The sequence below is a fragment of the Tympanuchus pallidicinctus genome, unplaced genomic scaffold (assembly GCF_026119805.1).
Source record: "Tympanuchus pallidicinctus isolate F22 unplaced genomic scaffold, pur_lepc_1.0 scaffold17, whole genome shotgun sequence".
NCBI classification, from domain to species: Eukaryota; Metazoa; Chordata; class Aves; order Galliformes; family Phasianidae; genus Tympanuchus; species Tympanuchus pallidicinctus.
This window is the reverse complement of record NW_026294690.1, coordinates 13,794,200-13,817,101: the sequence shown is the minus strand read 5'-3', so window position 1 is coordinate 13,817,101 and position 22,902 is coordinate 13,794,200. Positions and strand designations below refer to the sequence as shown.

At 43.0% G+C, this 22,902-nt stretch overlaps 1 protein-coding gene across 25 annotated transcripts in view; it reads left to right on the top strand.

Moving 5' to 3' along the window:
- Nucleotides 1-22,902, top strand: part of MAGI1 (membrane associated guanylate kinase, WW and PDZ domain containing 1) — a 290,518-nt gene that overhangs the window by 196,379 nt on the left and 71,237 nt on the right. For all 25 annotated transcript variants that reach the window (XM_052678832.1, XM_052678843.1, XM_052678828.1 and 22 more), the window contains one exon: nt 13,023-13,142. In XM_052678832.1, coding sequence (XP_052534792.1) covers nt 13,023-13,142 — 120 coding nt within the window. The remainder of the gene's footprint in view (nt 1-13,022; nt 13,143-22,902) is intronic.

The following is a 22,902-nucleotide window of genomic DNA, read 5'->3' as shown; positions in this document are numbered from 1 at the left end:
GGTTCTTTGTGCTGTAACTCTGCTGGTAGGTGCCTTTGGTGGACCATCCCTTTACTTCAGAACTTGTGTTTGTCATGGTGGAAAAGGGATGGCATTGCCCAGAAGCTTATAAAATCAGAAAGAAAAAAGCACCACCATTAAGATAACTGTATGTCTCTTAAAGAGGCCTTTTCCTTTCCTGCAATGATCTCACCTTCTGCTCTCCCCCAACAAAATTGACAACGTTTGGGTATCATCAGTAGAAATAGCTAGGTTAGGGCTAGTGAGGATATCACAACTGTCTGCTGCTGCAGAGCCACATTTTGTTATGCTGAGCTCAGTTAAAAATCTGCCTGTAAGCTGCCCATAGAAGAGGAGAACTTTGGAAAATCTAGTGTTTACTTAGATATTTAAATGTCACCCAAGGAATCTGAAGTCCTTTGCATGAGAAAAAGGGCTATGGAAAAATAAGATGTCATCAAGTAGGCATGTCCCATCAGCCAGTCTGAGGTGCATCTATAATGCAAAATAGACAATATAAAATTCTTACTAGCAGCTTACATCGTTCTTTGCACTACCCTTAGGCCTAGGAGGAGGTACACCAAATGCTGCCTGTCTGAGAATAAGCAGATTTATAAATTTGATTATATAAATATTGGGTAAATACCTGGCTAACATGTACACCAGTCTGGGTTAATTCATTAATACTTGTAAATTCACATAGAGTAGTAGCTATGTAGTAGTTAGATAGCCACGATTTCCCAAAAGGTAAGGAGTATAATCTAAGGATCATGGAACAGTACATCATATAGCCTGTGGGTGTCTTCAGCACTTGAGCTTTAATTGCTGACATCTCCTAGCCACGTGCATAACTCCCACTGACACTGATGGGAAGTGCTTACACACACCAAGTGGAGAATAGCCCAGGAAATTATTTGTCCGTGAGGGATGTTGTATCTTGATGTGTGACAAGCAAGAGCCACAACTGGCCTTGTTTACTGTCAGCCATTTCTGCTGAATGGCACCAACACGTGCACTGTGGCAAGCGTCTGCTTTGGTTTGGGCTAGCAAGGCTCTTGTTAATCAAAGCAGCTTTTTCAAAGTTAAACTGTTTTAAAGTGTGTGGGTTCATTCCCATGCATTTATCTTGCAGAAGAATTTGGAGTCTGAGCTTCCTCAGATCGATGGTTGCATTAATTATGCACAAAAGGTTGAATTCTGCCAGCCTCACTCGCTTGGAGTGCTGCTTTATTCGGAGAGGAATTGACTTGCATTATGCAGGGTGGACAAATTCACCTACAGCCTGAACTTCTGTAAAAGTCTCCAGGGAAGGTCAAGTTTCTGTTGTTTTCAATAATAAATGAGATTCTCATTGAGCAAAATGATCCAGGAAATCGGCTTCGACTCTCTGGGTAATGGCTGTGTGGCCTCTGATGGAGGCTGTGAGGAGCCGAGAGGGTGAGAAATGTCTTCCATGCTGCAAGTCTTGAGATTCCAACCACGTAGGGCTGGCTCCAAGGTGGCACAGGGGTTAATGACTTCTTACGTATTTTGAAGAATGTCTCAGAGCTGTGATGATCAGACATATTGCTTACAGCCTTCACGTATCTCAAATGATGTTCTCGTTAGATGAGAACTGCACCAGTAAGAGAAGGAAATGGTATTTATATAATGGACAAATTACTTTGCTCTTGGCAAAGTGTTCCCCTCTCCGTGTTGGTTTTTTTTTCCTTTTTTTTTTTCTCCCAAATGGATGTTAAGCATTAATAGTTTCATTTTCCCCTTAGCCTCTAAAGTAGCCTAATTTGACTTAACAGTCAGAGAGAAAAATAACGGCATAATAATGAATGTGATTTGTTCATCTGAAAAGCGGAAAGCATAACTTAAATGGCAGTTGGGAAAATGCAATTGTGAGTGTATCAAACTTCAGTTTTTTGCTAGGGTGTGAAGTGTGCTGAAAGGAGCAGTGGCAGTTTCTCAAAAGGATGTCCATTTCCTCATAATGCTGTTTCTTTGGATCCTTCCAGTCGTTAATCTTCAGATTGCTGAAAATATATGGGATAATGGATGACGGCTAGATAGAGCTCTAATTTACTTCACTGCACAGTTACTGTGGAAATGTACTTCAGCTGTTTTGGCTTTTCCATGTTGCCTCCAGAGAGAATTTCACCCATGTGTTTTGCTCTAGAAGTCATCTGTTGTTTTGCAGTGTATGCACACAAACGGCGCGTGCCGCTGCACCTAAACATTGAGTCAGCAGTTGCTTCTGATGAAGCCATCACCGAGGGCTGTTGCTTTTATCTCAGCACATCAGCATCACAGAGAACAGAACGCTGTCGGCCCCCAAAGGCTGTCTGCTAACCACAGCCTCGTGGGACACAAGTGACCTTCTGCTTTTGTGCTCCCTAGTCTTGGTTACTCCGTGTCTCTGCATCCCATCTACAAGGTGGGCGCAGGTTCATCTTCCCACCTTGCAGAAGGAGTTTTTAAGGCAAATGCACTAACAAGTGGGTGTTGCTTAGATTTTATGGTGGGTGCTGGCAGTTGATTTTATTGTATTACTTTATTTATGGTGCAAGTGATTGTTCTATGTCACGTCTGCCGGGTTCTGCCCCCCACCATCCTGCAGTTGCAGAGGGACATCTGCAAAAAACCCAAGCGTGGGTTTGGTGCAAAGCATGGAAAATAGCCTTGAAGCCATTGTGTGCACCTGTGTGCTTAAAACAAAGCAGGTGATTTGCAGCAAGTGCCGTTAGGTACTGTGCCAGCATCCATCTGGCAGAGCAGTTTCACCCGCATCAGTCATCTGAAGGGCTGAACACAGTTGTCACAGGATAAAGCCTCACTTTGAATATGAGTGCTGGATTTTAGGTTTAAACTTTATTTTTTGATACGGTCTTATCTGCTGTATGCCATCCCTGAAGAAAAGCACTCTGTCTCTGATAATCACTCGACTGTCCTCTAAGTCAAGGAACGTACCGAGACTGGAGAGAAAATCTCATTACAGCAGTTTCCAAAGCTCAGATCTGACTGTGTTTTCAAGCAGTCATTTTCCAGGGATGTGCTGATCTAGTGGTGTGAGGCAGCGGATTTTTGGGCACGCTGTCTTCTTGACGCCCCAGATCATGATGTCCTCCACTGACCGTGTCTAAGCTTCTAAAGTACTTGTGGTTTTTCAGAGCTGGTGGTGCTCTGTGTGTCAGCAGCTGAAGGCAGGACGAGGAGCAGCTTGCTTTGTTCAGGTTGCCAGACAGCAGCACGAGGATAATTGCTGCATGCTGTCTGTTTGGGCTGGATCCCAAACAGTTGCAGTGGGAACCTCCAGGTATTCAGGAATGACCGCGGTGAGGGCAGGGCTGCTGGCAGCTGGGCTCCAGGTCAAACTGGCAGAGCTTAACGTGGCGTTTAGAACAGGGACTCTTGTAGAAAGTGATTTGCAAGAAGATAATGGAATGGCAAAGTGTGTAATGTGGTGGAATGATTGTTTTGGGTGAAGGCAGAACTCTGGACACCTACGCAGGGATGTTTAGCAGAGGAAAGGTGTAACAAGAAGTAACCAGATGAAATGAAGCAAAGCCCAATTGAGCCGAATGCTGTGTCATTGTCCCCAGTTTAGGTGCTGGAGTCTTTCATAGGGGTGGTGCTTGGCTTCAGAAAGGTGGGTGCAGCATTCAGTGGGTGCAGCATTCTGTGGGCACGCTTGCTGTGAAACATGGAGGTAATGACAGCATTGGTAGGTGAGGCTTTCATTGCTTCTGTACCACTGAAAACAAATAGGAGGAAAACAAACAAATGGAGAAGCGTGCGTATGCTATCTGTGTCAGAACAGACAGCTGACTGACCAGTGGGCTTCCTGTATCAAGGAGGGGCGTAATTAAAAGTGAGGAACATGCGTTGTAACTCAGGTTTTCTCTAGTATCTTACAGTTCTTTCAGAGCTGTAAGGATTAATAAAATTCTGCTGCATGAGAGCTGGCGGTTTGGAATTTACAGCGAGGCAATTGCGAATAATAAACTATTCTAATGGTTTTTACTTCAGTGAGGTAATAAAAAAATTAGAATTAATGTATTTGTTTTCTTTTCCGTTTTAATGCTCCCAGTTATCAATAGGGATGAATTCTAAACTCAAACACCAATCAACTCCTAAACGTTTGGCATTTTTTTCAGCATCCTGAGCAGTTACCTAATCACAGCATTGCAGGGAGTGAACCAGAATCTTTTCAACCAGCTGAAGCATTAGCGATGGTGAAGAACTAAAGCGTGCTATGCATACAGAGCCAGCGAGGAAAAAGATAATGGTAGCAGTTAAGAGCAGGTAAAATAAGGCACAGAATCTCTGGGAAATAGTGCCTAAATGGGTGTACTGCTGGGTAGATTTGCTGTTTGTTCTAGTCCTTCCCTTGAGTTTCACAGTAGGCGCATCTGTATGGCTACATAACCACATGTTCCTGTCACCTGCATGCTTCTTGCTGCATCTAATGCTTAGTATTGGATATGAAGATGGAAAACTACGAGCATGGGTCAGGATTGGTCTGGGTACAAGACCTGTCTGAACAAAGGGGTGATGAGAGGACAGACTTCTGCCTTGGCAAAAATTGCATGGCCACCGGAGACCGGTGTTTTTCTAAGAGTGCAATGAGGTTATCACAGCTGGGAGTCCATTAGGTTTAAAGCATTTCACAGCTGTGGGCTATGGGGAAAAGTATACCGTGGTGATTGTATCCCCATTGGATGTTGTTGTTGGGGAAAAGAATGCCTTAAATAACTAGTGTGTAGTGTAATGGAATGGTGTTCATTTTGTAAAACAAACAAAACACTCCTCTTTGGGTCTTTCTTTCATGATCAGGGTGTGTGGTCACTGAAGCAAACTTCTCATCGAACTGCCGATGTCTCAGTGATAAATGTGTACATTTTTCATGACTTTCTGTGGTGGAATTTTACAGAGATTAGGCTAATGAACTGATCTAGTTAAGGGCACATGCTGTTAGGTGAGCTGTTTTATTGGGACTTGAAACTGCAAATTAAAGGTCTGCTAGAAGAGCAGTTAAAGTCAACAGAAGGAGTTTTATATCACAGCCAAGCAGAGATGTGCCAAATTGAGTTGTACTTCACCTTGGCAATACAGACAGACTCAGAAGACAAAACGGCAAGGGAGGTGATTGGTCCTTATTGAAGCAACTGGGTAATTAGACATCACATAAATCCACGGCAGTAATTAGATTAAAGCACATGATTTTTTTTCATGGACATATATGCACATATGTATGTGGGTGTCAAAAGCAAATACTTCTCTTGAATAAAAATGGAATTGAAAAACTGCAGGTGTTTGGTGTATGCTGGATACTCAGTTTACTGTATACTAAACTCCAGCATTTGTTCATAGCACAAGTCTGAAGCCTTGAAGTAATGTGCACAATAGGATCCCTTGTTTTGTGGAGAATACATTGATTTAGTACCCAAGTTTTAAAGGAAAGAGGTAAGCTATCCCTTCCAATATTTGTGACAGCATGTGTAGTTGTGCTGTTGTAAGAACAAGCAGGCAGTCTTGTTCCTGGAAAGATCTGCTGCTCATCTCACTGTGAGACAAATTTACACTTACGTGGCTAACGGTAGCTTCTGCTATCGATTTCTGTTCTTTCTTTGGTTTCAGCAGTCACGTATATTGCCCTAAGAAGTTTCAATTATTTTTCTATCTAAAAATCCAAGGTAAAGCTGGTTCCTGTGTTCTTGTGCACCACATGTTTTCCACTAAATTGAGAAATTCCTCCAGCATTTCATTGTGGGTAAGAAGATTGTATTGTGTTCACAAAACCCCGAAGTGTTCGTGCAAAGCCAGCACGCTCAGCTTGTCTGACCACGTGGTTTTGTGTCTCTTTGTTCTGTGTCTGGGTAAATCATCTTGAAAGTGTTTACACCCGACGTCCGCCCCTGGCCTGGCCTTTTGGCTTCCTCACAGCCCTCTCTACCCAATCTTCCATACAACTTGCTCTAGACTTAAAACTTGCAAGCAGCACATGAGGATCCAATGGCAGATGAAAGGCAGATTTCCATACTGCACTGCTTTCATCCCAGCCATTTAAAAGGAGGGGTTTTCCAGCAGCTGTGTGCTGCTGGTAGTGACCTGCTCACATCTAGGCTGTCATGATGCAACCCTTGGCTCACCTTGATCTTCACCTCTTTGTCGGTGTGTAGGAATCAGATAGCTTTCCAAGTGGCCAGGAGAAAACCTGATAACTCCTAGGTTGTGAGAAACGTTGTACCTTTGGATAAGCAGCTTCCTACAGTGGGAAAGTGTGAACAAGACAACGCCGTATTTGTTTCAAAGTGGTATTTGCCTGGGAATAACCCTGCTTGCGTGCATCCTGTGACTGAGAATCATAGAATCATTGAACTTGGAAAGACACTAAGATCATTCAGTCAAATTATCAACACATCACAGCTGTACCACAAAACCGTGGCACTCAGTGCACAGTCAACTACAAAGTACTTTTTAAACATTTGGTGTTAGAGGGAACTCATCCCCACACCTTTAGTCCATGGTATGTAGTACAGATGTGCACATTTGCATGCAGTCATCTTCATCCACGTGGTGCTTTTCCACGGTCACTTCTGCACATAGGAAGGCGTGAGGCAGCTGGTGTGTGGCAGCTTCTGTAAGTATCCTCTGCGTATGTTTAATTCATCACCTTCAGCTGTGCCTTTTGCCAAGGTAGATAACATTACTGCTAGTGAAAGGAAGTGCATAAATAATTTCTACATACAAGAAAGGTGGTCTTTTTGAAGTAAAGATGCATGTCCTGATTGTAGCGTTATCTGGACTTTTAAATATGTGTATATGTATGAGAGAAACTGAATATAAATGCAAGGGTATAATCACCCTGTTAATTTATTTTCAGCTAATTTCACTTCCCATAAGTCACATACACACTTACACAAATGGCAATTTTCATTCATTTCTTTGCCAATATTTAAAAGCAGAACATTACAGTGCAATCTTGTTAGTACAGTTTTATTGATTTATAAAATTACAGTTTATTACACTAATCCATATATCACAATAAACCTGTGCATGGTTACATCTAAGGTCTTCTTGCCAAGCAGTGGTTTACTTTCTCATCAGTCATTCGCAGTTTAAATCAGTGGATGTCATGCTGTTGGACTCCATAAGCACAGGATTAATGGCAAACTCATTAGTTCACAAAGTTTAATCTTCTTGGTGGGTGTCCCATCTTGTGGGAAATGAGAGAGATTTGGCTACAGGTGTCTGCTGAGGCATCAGCAATCGCTCTGAGGGACTGAGGAGGTGAGCTGCTGTAAGAACATTCATTACTTATTTTTATTTGCTGCCAGAATGCTCATTTTTTCCCTTAAGATAAAAGAAAATAAATGCTCCCAAAGGTGCATGAAGAGGTTTTAACTGCAGTAGTGACTACAGCTCTGATGTAGTACCATTGGTGATGTGTTCCTCGTTTGGGGAGGTGCTGCTTTGGTTTGGAATATTTGGCTTAAATCCTTAAAAAAAAGAAAAAGTGGCTTTTTTGGGGTCTGTGACAGTTTTTGTATCCTTACTTCTTGTAGGCATCAGCTTCTTTGAATTGATGTTGCAGTCCAGATCAACGCCCTTGTGCTCAGCTGGCTTTGCGTAGCCCTGGCGTGGTGTTTCACCGCACATAAACGAAGCCTCAACACAGCAGCAAGTTATTTTTGTCCCTTCTAATCTGTTAGATCCTGATCTGTAGGGTTCCCTAAGTCCCATTGATTTCTCTGGAATTAGGCTCCTGAAGTCCTTTCAGAGCCTGGGTTGGACTGATCTTTCCTGCCAGTGCTGTTAAACAGAATGCAACCCGCTTCCCCTGCCTCCAAATGCTATAGGGATAAATGTGTTGGAGATGATCAGCGTTCTTATTTGGTGGCAGCGAGGGCCATGGGAATACCAAAAATAGATTTTAAATGGACAAAAATAACTCGCTGCCTGGGGGCACACAAACCCTGAGCTGTTGCTGTGCAGTGTGGCTGAATCATTTCTCCAAGGAGGCTGCGAGCAGTCAGAGCTTCTTCCAGAGGAAGGACTGACACATGCAGCTGGACATGGGGCGCCAGACAGAGGGAGAGAGCACATCTTTATGCTTTACAAGGTCATTCTGCCATTGCTGCGTGGTCCTTTGAGCTCAAGTGACCTTTGCAAGGTCCAGCTGTGGCATCCAGCTTTGGCCAAAGAGCATTGCTTGCAGGCTGGTGGGATCAGGAGGAGATACTGAGCTCTCTGGGCAAATCTCTTCCCTGCAGACTAAACATGTAGACCTCAGGCATGAGACGCATTTCTCTCCCTAATGTCTCTGTAGAAAGATAGGTTTGTCTTGGTCAGCTGCTTGCTGGGTTTAATCAGTTGTTCCTGCTGACGGTGTTGACAGAAATTCTGCTTTTAGTACTGCCGTTGTCTGTGTGGCCAGGAAGAGTCAATCAGCATCTGTTCCTGCACATGCATCATTAACAGAGCTGTGAATTAATTTCTAGTGACAGACCACATTCTCCTTTGGAATGAATTTCTCCGCTGCCACCAAGGCTCTCTGGATACTTGTCACGTTTGTGTGGTTTATAGGTATCAAGTCACTGGCTTAGGAAAGGGACAGATAGCATTTAAAATCCCAGAATGGGTTTCCTGAGTTTGGAGTTTCAGGAGAAAATTGTATTTCTAAATTGAGAATGTTTGATTTGTGGCAGACCAGTTCTTTTTGAAACCTCCGTATTTCCACCTAGTTACAGCTACAGACTGTATCCCTTCCCTCAGGTTAATGGGAACATTAATTGCATAACAGATTTCAGAAGTGTCCAAACACAGCACTGTCTGCTGCTATTAGAAAAAATCAGTAGCTTTGGTTTGGAAAGCCACTGGAATCAATAGGATGAAGTGTTCTGTGCACAGCATTTGTTTACAGATAGGTTACACTTTGTTTTTTGCTAATGTAGATAAGGCTATTTCTAACACCATGCTACTGATAAGTTCTGGCCAAAGCTAGCTGATCAGGTATTTGATTCCTGGAGGAAGGCTGGGTTTGTCTGTCCTTTCCCTTCTCTGTTTGCTGTCAGCAAATGCGTGGAGTTGGTCCTGCCTTCCAGTTAACTGGCTCTGTGGGTGACAGATATGGGAGAGGCAAGGCAGGCTTTCCAAATTATCTTGTGACTGGGGGGGAGAAAGTGACCTCTAAGCACTGTGCAGGGCAAGAGGGGCTGGTTTCTTCATGTACTTCTCAGTGGAGGTGAGAAACAAATAGCTTGTGGTCCACTGAGCTGTGTTTTGGTGGCTCACCGTGGCATCACTGCCAGGCAGTGGAATTGGATGAGGAGCCTGCAGAAGGTAACTTCCAAATGACTTGCTGGAGGCTGTTTTACTGCACACTTACTGATTCGCTGCTTAAGAACTTGTTTGGTGTTTTTTTTAATAAGAAAATAAGTGGCTGCAACCCCTTTGAAATCTTATTTTTAGATTAAAATAAGCAAGATTCTGATTAATTTAGCAGCAGGGCATCAGTGGCTGTTAACAGCTTAACATGAGGCCCTGATAGATTGATAAGGAGCTAAACAGCCCCTGAATCACATATTTACAATCTGGCCGTGCTATAATTGAGGCTCATGTTGGGTAATTGTCAGCATGGTTGATAGGCAACATAACAGCAGCAGCTATTTGTCTTTTAAATGGGCAATTGAATTATTCAGAATTATAGTTGATAGCCTTCTGTACATCTGAACCATAGTCAGTTACTTGAGGCATGGATGACGAGCTTTAATTCAGTTTATGTGCAGCTCCAGGCTCTCCTTGGGTAAGCCCACCTGTGTCCCTGGACAGTTTCTCAGGTGGGCTCTCCAGCCCATGATGAGAATCCCTCTTCTGTAGCTTGGGCACTAATGGGAGTATTCTAGGTGATCTGTGCACCAGCTTGAGTGTGACAGCTAAACCAACAGCTAGGCAGATGTTTGGCATAGTATCAGGGCTGTCCAGATGTGGTTTCACCTCCAGAGCAAGAGAGAAGGCAAGAGCTGCAATGCTGACCAGCCTTATTTTTCCTTGTTTTCTTCAGTCTGCTATGGTTGCAGGAGATTTGAGCGATTCGGCTGTCTCTACGTAGTTTTATACGTTGTGGGACATTTTAGCCAAACAGGAGTGAAAGTTTATGAACCATTAAACATGCACAAGTAGACAGGACAGCTCAGTTTCTCCTCTGGTTACTCTGTGTGGTAGCATTAGCAATTCTGAGCTAGTCACGCAGTGGGACATAGCTCAAATTAATTAGCTAAATTGCTACCTAATGGTGGTAAGATTTGATGCCACTTAATATTTCAGTGCAAACGTGACAGGCAGGTTAACATATTTAAATACAATTGTGTCTCCTTTTCTAATGGTGTATCGAGCTCTTGTTTGGGCCGTCTGTGGAACTCATTGTGCTCAATTAATTCTGCCATTATCTCTGGTCTGATCTGCTGTTAGCTCTGACAAAGCATACAGCCACCTCACAGCCCTCTCCTTCAATGCTGACCAACCTGTGGTGAGGATGCTGCAATGAAATATAACAGAGAAAACGCGCATTATGCCTTGCACATAATTAAGTCACATTAATATCAAGAGACTTAGTTACAATTTCAAGTTTATCAAGAGAAAGCCCAGTCCAGCAGCTTGCAGCCTGCAGCGTTGGGCTGCCCTGTGTGCTGCACAGTTGTTTCAGGCTGCAGAGGAACTCAGACTGGAAGGTGCCAATTCTTCTTAGTGCCCCGTTCCCAAGAAGAGCCACCAGGTTTGCTTACGCACCTCTTGGTTTTCTTTTCTTTCACGCCTTCTTTCTACCCGCCCTCACCCCCCACCCCCTTGTGAAGCAGCCCTTCTGGCTTTGTTGTAAGTGTGGTTTGTAATCATTGTACACATCCCAGATGGTTCATGAAAACTCTTTGAAATGCCATCTGCCAGGCGTGTGTCCAGCCGGCAGCCTGTCATTCTGCTACAAGAAAAACGGAGGCGGGTTTTCCCTTCCCCCTGCTTCTCTGAATTGCATTCAGTAACACTTGCTCAGATGTGAGGCAGGATAACAGCCTGAGCATCTGCAAGCAATCTTTGCTCTAGACAGCAACATGGAAAGTGGTTGGGCTTTTCGCTTCGCCCAGATAAGATATCCTAACCAGTGTTGTTTTTATTTTCCCCCTGTTTATTGCTGGAGACCGACGGGAGGTGACAAATGTTATCTCCGTGATGTAATGTTTTTCTTTTACGCCGTGGCTTGGCGTTTCTAATGCATTCAGTGTGTGTTGCAGGCAATCGTGCTGATAGCGAGCACATCTGCGATTTTTCGACTTGAACATATTCAGGAAATTAAGAACACTGAGATGAAACAAATAGATCCATTAAAATGGCTCTGAGGAATTATGGCAGAGATATAATTGTCATGTCAAATAGGCAGCCAGCACGAGTAAACTGCTGACTGCAATTTCACCGCTATAAAAATTCAGAGGAAAAAAAAAATGATTAATAAATACTCTCTGTGGGAAGATAAAGAAAAGATGAGAACTTGATAAAGTAAAATGAATCCTGAAGTTCCTTGATCTTTGTCTCTCGCAATCATGTGTTGTCAGTTACTGGGGAGAAGCATGACCCAATCCCTGCCATTCGGCTCGCTTGGCTCAGGGTGATTGACGTTTGGTGGATGCATTCAATGAGGAGTATTGTGGTGTCTGGTTCTCATTCCATTGGGCTCCAGGCATGGAGCAGCTACAGCACAGCCTTGGATGTATTTGCTGCTGGAGTGTTTCATTCCTCTGATGGGCTTGGTGTAGGGGATTTTGACAGGGGCCAAGAGCCATGGTGCCTCAGTGAGGGTCACTGCAGTGTGAACATCTGCATCCGAATTGGGAAGAGTTGTTCTGCTTAGAGGGTGAAGGTATCCATCATCATCTCCATCCCCTTTTTGGCTTTTCTTCCTCCTACGTTTACCCATTCACACGCAGCTCCAGGAGAAGGAATGATAGCAAAAACACAGGAATTTATAGGCTATCTGAAGGCTGGTGGTAAATAAAATGAGAGAGTTTCTGTTTTGAAACAAGGAACGGAGGGTTTTGAAGAAAATGGATGTCTATCAAGGAAATTAATCTACTGATGGTGATTCAAGGGTGTCATTCCATCAAGACTGACCTCTTGAATAACCTCTGGGATGAATAGGGCATAAGAAGACTTTCCGCTTTCCTGGCACTTGAGGAAAACGTTTGCCAGATGTAGGCACGGTAAATTTATGCTCTTTCAACTTCTGAGAGCTGGAATCTTCCCAATTAGTTTCCAGAAGCTCAACTTCTTTATACTTTCTTCAGTCCTTTTATAAAGGGTTTAAGAAATTGTATGCACTGAGGAGATACTGCCCAGGGGCCGGGGCAGTCCTGCAAAAGTGAGAAGTCACGCCTCGTTAAATATTAGACATGGTTTCCATGTCTCTAAAATGACTCCTAAGACAGCAGATTGGTTGCAACCACAGCACTCAGACACCTCCAACCCAAAGGCACCGCTCTTTTCTTCAGTTTAGTTCCCCCTAACATAAATAAAGTGATAAGCAGAAATAAGGGAGAAGAGGTCTTTGTGATGCGAAGGAATTTTTGGTGAGAAAAACTGATACAGAAACAAGGGAAGGCAGAAGCTGTTTTATCTGAGAATGCAGATGCAGTTTTAGTGAAACTGAAGTGACACTACTAATGACAAGAAGGTAATTGCTGGTTTATTCCCAGATACCCAACTGGTATCTGTGATTCTGCATGAAGTATGAGATATTTCTTTACCAGAGAGCCTTTCTGGGAATATTAAAAGCAATGCACTTGGGCGCAACAAGTGGTACCATCAGCTCAGCCTAAGATTTATGTCTTGGTTTGTTTTTATGTGGATTCCTGACTCTTGTCCTTGCTCTCTGTGTAACGTAGAACTGTATTTTATGGATACTGTTGTATCTTTGTGATCATTTTTATTGTCCCTTTTAACACTTGATAAGAAAACAGTATTAATGTACCAATTTTTCCTTTCAGGCACAACCCGCCCTCCGAGAGAAGGAGAAGTGCCTGGTGTGGACTATAACTTTCTGACTGTGGAGGAGTTTCTGGAGTTGGAGCGAAGTGGGACCCTTCTGGAAGTAGGAACCTATGAAGGTATGGAGTCACAGGCAGTGAAAAAGCACTTCCAGGGGCTGTGTAGGATGTCTCTCTTGCATCACCCTTGCTTGAGTTAACCAGCCTCAGTCAAGACCTTGCTTTCTATCCGAGCTTCTGCTTTCCTTTTTTGCATGTACCCAGAGAGAAGGAATTTCAGTATTGCTCTGTTCTTTTGTCTCTTCTCATCAGTTACCTAAAAGATTAGCATCAGTAAGCCCAGAAAATCTAAGATGAGATCTGATAACAAAACACTGAGGGAAAACAGTGTGGCAGTGAATGGAAATGCATCTTTTCTTTGTATCCTCTATAACCGCTCTTCCTATTCTTCCCTCCTGCTGTCTTCTCTTTCCCCATCATCTCTTCATCTTCTTCCCTGTGTACACATCCTTCATTGCCCAATTGTGTCTCAGGATGCAGCTACATGGTGCACTGCTTTTGGCCTTCTTTTCTTCTTTTTTCTTGGATAATTACTTAGAAGCTGAGTCATTGTGTTGATTCTTTCTACAGCACAGCTTTGCAAACAACAGCGTGGAGCCAGCCAAGGGGCACTGAAATGTCACTGGGGTGAGAGCAGGGAAAAGATGGCTTTGCCTCTCAAGTAAATGCGAAACAAATTGGCCAAAATTAAGTTATGCAATAGGATTTGTTGATCTAAAGACGCAATCAATATTTAATGTGAAACCACTTTTGGAGGTGTGAGTTTTTTTTGTTGTTGTTTTTTCACGGTTTGCATGAAGATGCTGCAAATGTTACTTGGTTTCAGTCTTCCATCTCTCTGAGCTGATTGGCCCCATCAGCATCAACACTAACGACAGTGCGTGCACACATCTGCAACAAGACATGGCTCTTTGGTTGTGATGTGAAGTAAATACAGCTCATTTTTCATTTCTAGCTTCAAGAAATGATTTCGCTGCCTTCCAATATTTCTTTAATAGCACTGCTGTCCTTTTTTGGGGGGGTAGAAATCTTGTGTATTGATCAAGACAGTTTTGATCTCAGTTAGACCCTGAAAGGACAGAGTGATTCAAGCTGCAAACACCAATCATTTTGCTTAAAAAACAAACAAACAAGGAAGACCACAAAATTAGACTTCTGCTTTCCAAGTTTTGGTTTTTGACCAGCTTTATAGTCCTGCATTACATCAGTTTGCATTTGATTTATACTGCATTTTACTGCTGTTTTCTTTTATGCCCTTCCATGGTGAAGTTCATTATATTTTTGACCCTGCCAGTGACAGCTTGTTGTAAACCAGATGGATAGAAGTTAGAACAAGGAAATATTCTTTTTCTCTCCGGAGAACAATAAAATAATACTGTTAATGCATTGCTTTTATTATTAATAATGCTGCTTATTGTACCAAACAGGAATTAAACAGTTGGAGAGATAGAGTTACTTTCATTCATAATGTAATGAGATGATAGAGAGATGAAGCAAGGGTTCTGGTACGGAATGGAGAATAGTGATGCTCATTAGGGAAATTCGGCCAAATGATGTAAGAAAGATTTGGTGGTACTGAATGAACTGAGAGGCGAAAGAAGCTCCTGATTGCTGCAGTAAGGTAGCAACATTTTGCATGGAAAAAAGACACAATTTCTTTAAAATGCAGCAGACAGTTTTTAAGAACAAAGTGATGAAGTACAGACCCAAAGCTCATGGTGGGGAAGAGCACCTCACGAGAAGCTCCTGGAGTTTGAGATGTTGGGAGCAGAGGGTGAGGTTTGTGTTTCCAGCAGCCCCAGTAGTGACTCAAGCAGGATGATGGTTTGGGGACAGGATTGTCCTGGGGTTCCCCTTTGGTCCATTGTTTCTAAGAGTCCACACCAGATGATGGGTGGGAGATGGATGTAGATATGCCCTGAGTTCTGTGCTGCATTTCAGCAGAGCATGATCTTAACAGTGAACATTATGTTATGACATGAACAGACGACATTCATTTGCCCCATGAATCTAACACTATCACTGGGAAAAACCTTGTGGGAGAAGATGTAACAAAAGCTTTTGTTTAATAACAGTTACTGAAGAGAGTTTCTGGGGAGGAAGATTAGAGAACAGGGAGCTTTTTCAGAAGAGGGGTAAAATATAGAACTTTGATGCTGATATGGATACTATTGATTTGGAAGGAATAAAGAACAAGCAGAAGAGAACAGCTGGAAACCACGGAATAGTAGGAGAGCATATCATGTTTTGAAAGAAAAACTTGGGCTTTGGAAGTGCTCTAATTGCAAGGAGAAACTGCAAGCTGAAAAGGTGTTGCCTACCCACTGGGCTGCATAATACCATCAGTATTTCTTCTGGTGCACTGCCAGTGTGTTCTTCTGGGCAGTTTTTGATTCACGTCCCTGTGAATGCAGAGCAGGCATGGCAGCCTCTTTTCTGGCCACCCCCTGATGTGTTCTGCACCCACAATCCTCCAAAAAATCACAATCAAGTGGGAGGGTGAATTTGAAAGTCTTAATTCCTGAGGTTCTCAGATCCAGTCTTAAGATGCTGCTTTTTAACCGTTAAGCTTAGAAACTTCCCCTTTCTTCCCTTAAGAAAGTTCCATTTTCATCAGATGAATCCAGGAGCTGGAACTGAAATGCTGGAAGACCTGCCCAAAGCTGCTGTGCTGCACCAGTATTGGTCAATTTTGCACCATATGCTCAAGCCAGGAGTAATTCCCATTGACAGTTCTCATAAGGAAGAAAAAATCTTTTTAGCCTGCACATTATCTGGGCCTTCTGGTGGATAGGAAACCGAGATGATTGCAATCTCAGGCATTTATTGACCAGTCCTTCAGAGTATAAAATACTGATGGATGCATGGAAGTAATTGTGTAGGTTACTAATTATTTAGCAATTACTTCTGCATGTGAATTGCAGGCTCTCACGGGGACCCTGAGGGAGAGCTGTTTTGGCGGAGCCACAGCTTCTAGGTTTTATTTCCATTTCTTCCCCAGCCTGCCAAGTGGCCATGGGAAAATCAGGTGGCTGCTCTGTGCTCAGATTCCCAGCCTGGAGAATATAAAAACAACTCTTCCTTCTTTCTTCATTAATATTTCAGCAGATATCCTGTGCCTGCGGTCATCTCCTGTTAAAATAGGAGTGAGATGGTGGCACTGATGACATTTCAGAGCTGGATGCAGCAGTGGCACCGCACAGAGACATTAGCATGGTGGCTGAATCTCGAATGGGGATGGCTGTGTCGCCAGGGCCTGGCAAGGCTGAATTAATGAATTCCTGCCCAGCACTTAGTGATCCTCAAAAGAAAAAGTGCTGCACTTTATAACATGTGAAGGGTTATTACATTATGGAGTATTATTGTCAAGGCATCATCTTTCATTCACAGGACAAGTGTTATGTGATTGCCAAGAGAAGTAATAAGTAATCTGCATTAGTCTCATGACTGAGATGTAATGGGGTGACTTGCTAACATTTTTAAAGTGTATAAAACTAGCTACTGTAGACAGGGTCTCTGATTGCGGTACTTAATGAGTGTAATAAATTACCTTAACAGTGTAGTTAGAATTTCAGCTGAAGTAGAGAGGTGTATTCAGCAACATGCTTCAAATCAAGATGCCCTTAGCCTAACATGCCTGATGTGCCCACTCTCCTTGGGTTTCTCTGCAGTAGCATTGCTCGCCCAGCTGCTGCAGCAAAATGGCAGGATTTTCTTAGCTGTTCTGGTGCCTTCACAGCCTGTCTCGTCAACTTGTCCACACTTGAAATGAATACCACGTCTGGTATGCAGAATGCAAGAGTGAGCTAGTAGGGCTGGCAGATGCTGGGGATGCCCTTGCAGCAGATCAGCATGTTCCACTTAATAAGATAAGATCTGCTTATTAGTGTCTCTGTACTGCAGATTGACTCAATAATTCAATAAATGGCTCCTTTGGCATCACATTTTGTAGGCAAAGGAGGTACACACACAAGTGTGCCTGTGACAGAGACAGCAAGTAAAGGTTAAATTCCTTTTTTTTTTTCTTCATTAAAGCAATCTCTATTTTAGTAAAATAAATCAGGGAGCTGTTTTCTCCTCTGACTATTTGGTAGTGATCCGACAGAAGGAAGAGATACCATCCAGAGGGACCTGGACAGAGTTGAGAAGTGGGCTCACATGAACCTAATGAGGTTCACCAAGGCCAAGTGCAAGGTGCTGCACATGGGTCACAGCAGTGTTCAGAACATTCACTCACAAACATCTGTGCACTGCAGAACGATGCCTTGTCTACCTTTGGTTTTTATGCTTTGCTTTCTTCTTTTTTTCAACTGCTAGAAAGAAGGAAAAGGATGTTTTTGTCTGGGTGTGATTATCAGTATTAAACATGAGTGCAGCTGTACTAAAGTGTCATCAGATAACAATGCTTCATTCTACAAATAGCTAAAGTCACAGCTGAGTAACTCTTCCTCTCTAAAAGCAAATATTCAGGTATTTAATAGAGTTTTAGACTGGCTTTGAATTTCCTATGGAATTTCTGCTTGGCTTCTCTGGTCATTTGCAATGAGAAGTTTTCCAGTGTGAGCTCTGTCTGAAGTTATTCCTTGATAGTTTTGCTTTTCACTGCTTTTTAATACCTTTTTAAAACACAGACCTCAGGGTCAGACACTGTCCTGAAAAACCTCTGACAAAATGGGCACAGTGCATGACATTTTCTTGATTCCTACAGCCTTGTGCCGGATAGGCTGTGATCCAGCCTTTTCTCATTGTGCTCTCTGCGTATGCCATGCTCAACTTCATGTTCCCCGTGAATTTATTTGCATGAATATAACAAATAATCTAATATAGCTGAGCTTGGAAGATCCCTGAGATGCCATGGTTGTCCCATGCCACCAGTATCTTTCTACATGTGTGTTATTATAATTATCTTTGTTTTGGCTTGTTAGAAATGTACTATGCATTGTAGGTGCCTGGATGAAGCTGTACATAAGCACTGTCAATAGCATGTGGCAACACCTAATGATAACACATGAAATATTAGAGTAAGTGAGACTGATCTGATATGTAGGTGACTTTCTGCCATGCTGTCATTGCCTACAGGGCCACTAATTGCAGTTTTTGTTAGATTTCAAGCATAAATTGAAATGTGCAAATGTAGCATTTTGACTAATTTAACAAAAAATCCGGACTGATCTTTCAGTTAACCTCACCATTCGTAACTGAAAAAAAATTGACAGAGAATGTGCTCGTTAAAGCAAATTGGATTTGCATATATTGTAGGCTAATTTCTCTGAGCTCTGTTCCGTTGTCTGTTCTTTGCTTCCGATCCAGATGCTGTATCTGTGGCCTCCTCCGGTTGCCTGGATACTCTGAGTTTCCTTGAGGCAATTGCTAATCAATGTGCAGCTGCAGCTAGGTGAATTCTGCAGACAGCAGCCAGATCTGTCATCAGAATGTGGAAATCTGTAGCAGAATATGATCTGGGAAGAGAACAGACAAAACAGTGTAGCAGGAGCTCTGCTCCCAGGAATCCATTCATCCTGTGCTAATCAAACACGAGCACTCTTGGCTGTATTAACTGAGCAGAGGCCCTTCTGCTAAAATGAAGGGTCAATTGTTTTGGTTCTTGTAGAGTGTAGGGAACACAAGCTGCATCTCAGAAAGGAAAACAGTTACATTAATAATTATATTTGAAGTCTTCACGTCAAGACCTTGCCTTAATTTTGGCGCTTATCTCCAGGTCTCTTTCCCCAGATATGCATTTGCATGAACACAGTGTGCTGCAAACTGCTTTTTAAAACATGAGCTCTTAATGGAGTCCTCGTTACCGCAGAGATGTAACTTTGAAGATCAGACACATTCTCATGGACACAGGGTCCACTGTGCTACACAGAAGCTTTTGAGTGTCTTGTTGGTTTTTTTGTTTGTTTTGTAATTGCAAAATTATGCCTCACAGCAGGCATCAATGAAAGAACTCTGCTCTGCACTTTCCTCAGACAAATGCATTTGCAGTCCCAGGCCTCAATCTCTTTGCAACAAAAAAATCAAAAGAAATTCTCCCTACAAAAAAATGATAGCTACAGCAAAACCAGCCTTGGAAGGCTCTAGCACCTGAAATGTAAGACTTCGGACTGCATTGGTTGTTGTGCCATTGGGATTAATACTTGCTTTTGCTCACAGCCCCTCTGCCTCCAGAGCTCCCGTCAGCTCTGCTGCTCACAGCCTCTTTGGTCTCATTTTGCCTCTACAAGAAGAGACATCTGGCCTCATACCTGCACAGTTTTAGTCCCTTCTAGATTACATCTGCCATCTTATGCATCTCTGCCCATTCCATGAATGGACTCCTAACAACTGTATCTGAATCAAATGGCAATTGACAGCAGTTCTTATGGGTTCGTTTCCCAGTTATTTTCATGTAAGTGTAGTAATTGATGTATTTTTAGGAATTACATTTCAAATTCCAGGTCACTTAAGCATCTTAGAATCATGGATGGGTTTACTTCCCTTCAGGGGAATGTTCAATAATAGCGTATTGTTATTTTGAAATGTAACACAAATTTTTTCATTGCCACTAGCTTACTAAAACTCAAATAAACAGAATAGCCCAAGTTCTCTGGACGGACAGCATTGCTTTAATTTGTAACTGTGGGACAGGATAGATAGCTTTCACTGATTACCATCTATGCTTGAGCTGGCAGAGGAAGAAGTGTTATGATGATGAGAACTTGTCTTATTGTTGTGATTAGCTGTAACCGAAGTCTAATTACTGTGTGTGATGCTGAAATGTGTAAGCTGCCGACACTTAGAGATAAGGAGATGAAAAGAAATCAACTCATTCCAAATAGCTATTATGTTTTCTTCATTATTATTGGTATTTCTGCGTGCTCTCCTGAGTGGTACTTTAGAATACATGGATTAACTCGTGGTTTTGGCTGCAAGAGCTGCCATCAAACTCAAGTTGTGGTTAAATGTGTTTTAAGCACCAAAGGGCTGAATAAAATAAGGGCTAGTGAAAGGTGCTTGACAAAGAAGGCAGCTAATGGTATGTGCATCTGCTGAGTGAATGCATTATTAGCTATTATTGCAGTGATTATTAGGCAGGATCCCAATGAGAATGAGGAGTGGGAAGGTTCAGGAGCCTGCTTCCCTTAGCAGTCAGACACGAGAAGGTTCCCAGGTGCTTCATAATTGGTGCTTCCACAGAACAACAGAGGTTTTCCTGTTGTCTTGCTGAAGAAATCTCCCTCAGCTGGAAGCTGAGCTGCTCTTTGCAGCCTCGGGGCATCCCGTTAGAGGCACCCATGCCTTGTTGGTTGCTGAGCATGCTGGAGAGTTCTGCTGGAACCACTGTGCTGAGTTCCCAAAATAGTTGGGGATCCTCTGGGCTGGCAGATGCTTGTGTATTCTCACGTACCATGCTGTTAATAATTAGAGCTGATTGGATATTCAGTACAAATTACACTGGCTATGGAGTTAGCCCCTTCTGTAGGCTTACAAGTGGCTCACAAAACACTGTTAAAGCATATTTTTAAATATATGTTTTTTCTCATAAACGCTGTCAGATTTAATTTGAGCAAACGATGTCAAGTCTGAGTGCTTAAAAACTCTTCCTGGGCTGTTTGCTATCAGTTGTTAATGGTGCGTGTTTGGATTGCTGAATCACAGGGTAAATATTTTCTCTTTATAATTTGTAGGAAGATAATTTTAAGTGCCAGCCCCTCCTAATGGTGTGTTTGCCCCCACATCTGGGCCTGCGTGCTGCGCCTTCACAACGAGCTGCTTAGCAAAGGAGAGATTTGAGTGCACCCAGCAAATGCAAGGGGAAGGATACTTCTATTCCCTCAATCTGTCAGATGGAAGCTGCCTTGGAGCTTCTCTTCGCAGTTTCTCCTAGTGAGCTGGGTGCTTTGCCACACCTGTATGTCCCTGTGTGCTTCTGAAGGAAGAGCTGTGTTATTTTTTTAATGCTGGCTCAGGCTGCGTCTGCCTCCTGTGGAGAAAAAAGAAAAGTTCAGCCCCTGTGGCTGCATTTCCTACATTCTGCAAAACAAAACCCACGCATGCATAGCCATGCTCCATTTCCTATTCATATTTACTCTTGATGTGCATTCATATATGTTTTTGTGGGGGTCCTCTAAGACAGCATGCAGTTTATGTAGAAAATAATTCTTCACTAATCGTGGTACCAACGAACCATATCTGGTTCATTGAGAAAGGACTGGTGGTTTTGCTGTAGGTAAATTGGAACCACTTGGAAGACACCTGTTTTGCTTCTGGGAAACAGCTCTCCATGAGTTCTTCATAAGCTCAGACTTGCTTGTTGGTGGAGGAACTGAAAATGAGCAAACTTGAAGATACGTATCTGTGATTGAAGGAATGATGATAATATCTGTTCTTTAGGTTTGTCCAGAAAAAGTAAAAATGCACGTTAGCAACATCCACAGAGCCCCTTCATTTGCTCTGTTGCATCCATTGCAAAATCTGGATCTGTGGCTTAGCAGTTAACATCCTTGTGAAACACATCTGCTTTTTGAAAAGAGCAGAAACTGACAAAAAGTAGCAGCATCTGTCTGGTGAAACGCTGAAGAGGACAGGAAGAGAGCAGGGCATTTAACTTTTTTCTTCCCACCTACTTTTGTGTTTTTCCTTTTGTACTCTTTCCCCCATTCCTCCTCTTTCTGCATAAAACAGTTCTGCAGTATGTAGAGCATAAGAATCATTTCTCTAGCAGAGGCTGCAACCTGCTTTAGGAGCCTCCATCCCCATTAGAGATTTTCCAGAAGAAGTAATTTCCTTCTCCCTATAAATTATGCATCAATGTACATTTAGGATTCTGAAATGACGAGCAGAAGATGAAAGCATTGCGGAGCATCGCTGCTCCCATGGAGCTGAATCCATGACATTGTGTACAGGCTAGAGCACACCTTGTTAAGACAAATCTGCACGTGTTGCTGTCCTGGTACTCAGGCTGTGTGAGCACAGAGTAGATCCAGTGGAGCCCACAGGGTTGGCTTTTGTAACAAAAGCACGAACGCATGTGTATGAATGTAAATAAAAGAATCTTTTTTAGCACTGGTGAGGTTTTAAAGTGCCCTTGCACCACGTGCCTATGCATGTGGTTTCCTTCCAGTGTAATAGGAGCAATAAAAGGGGTTTTGGTAGTTTTGGAGACTGGATGTTAAATATATTATATAACTATGTACTGGAAAATGGAAAAATATTTGTGTTACATGTAGCCTGTGGAGATAGATGAGGAATGTAATCAAATGTACCTGTGTGATTTAAAGGAGAACCTTGTGATGCTGCAGAAGTGGGAGCTGTATCGGTGCACCCTCACATGGGTCCATACACAGCTAGGGAGAATATTTGAGCCCACCTCTGACTTCCAGAAAGAAATTATTGAAAGGGTAATTGGATGTAAAGTGTTGTGCATCACAGAGCTCTGTGTGAAAGGTATCTGCTGGGTAGAGAAGCAGAGCCTGGCGCTGGAGCCTGAGCTCCTATAACTGTGGGAACTGCTTCCAGTCTTGTGCTTCCCTGGGGATTTCAGAGCACATCGAGCACAGGCTTGAAGTGAACCCATGCCAAATCTCCACGTGGCTCCTGTGCCAGCACACCTGAGTGCATTCCGTACTTCTTCCAGCGTCACTTCAGGGGACACCAAAGTATCCCAGGCGCTTTGCAGCTCTCACGTCACCCCTGGAGGAGATGCCAGGGGCTGTGCTGGCACAGTGCCACTGTGTCTTTGTCCATCCCAGCTCTGCCTCAAGGTCTGCTAGTTCACTTCTACCCAGGCTGACCCAACTGCTGAGCTTCCTCTTTGGAGGAAGCAGTGCCACGT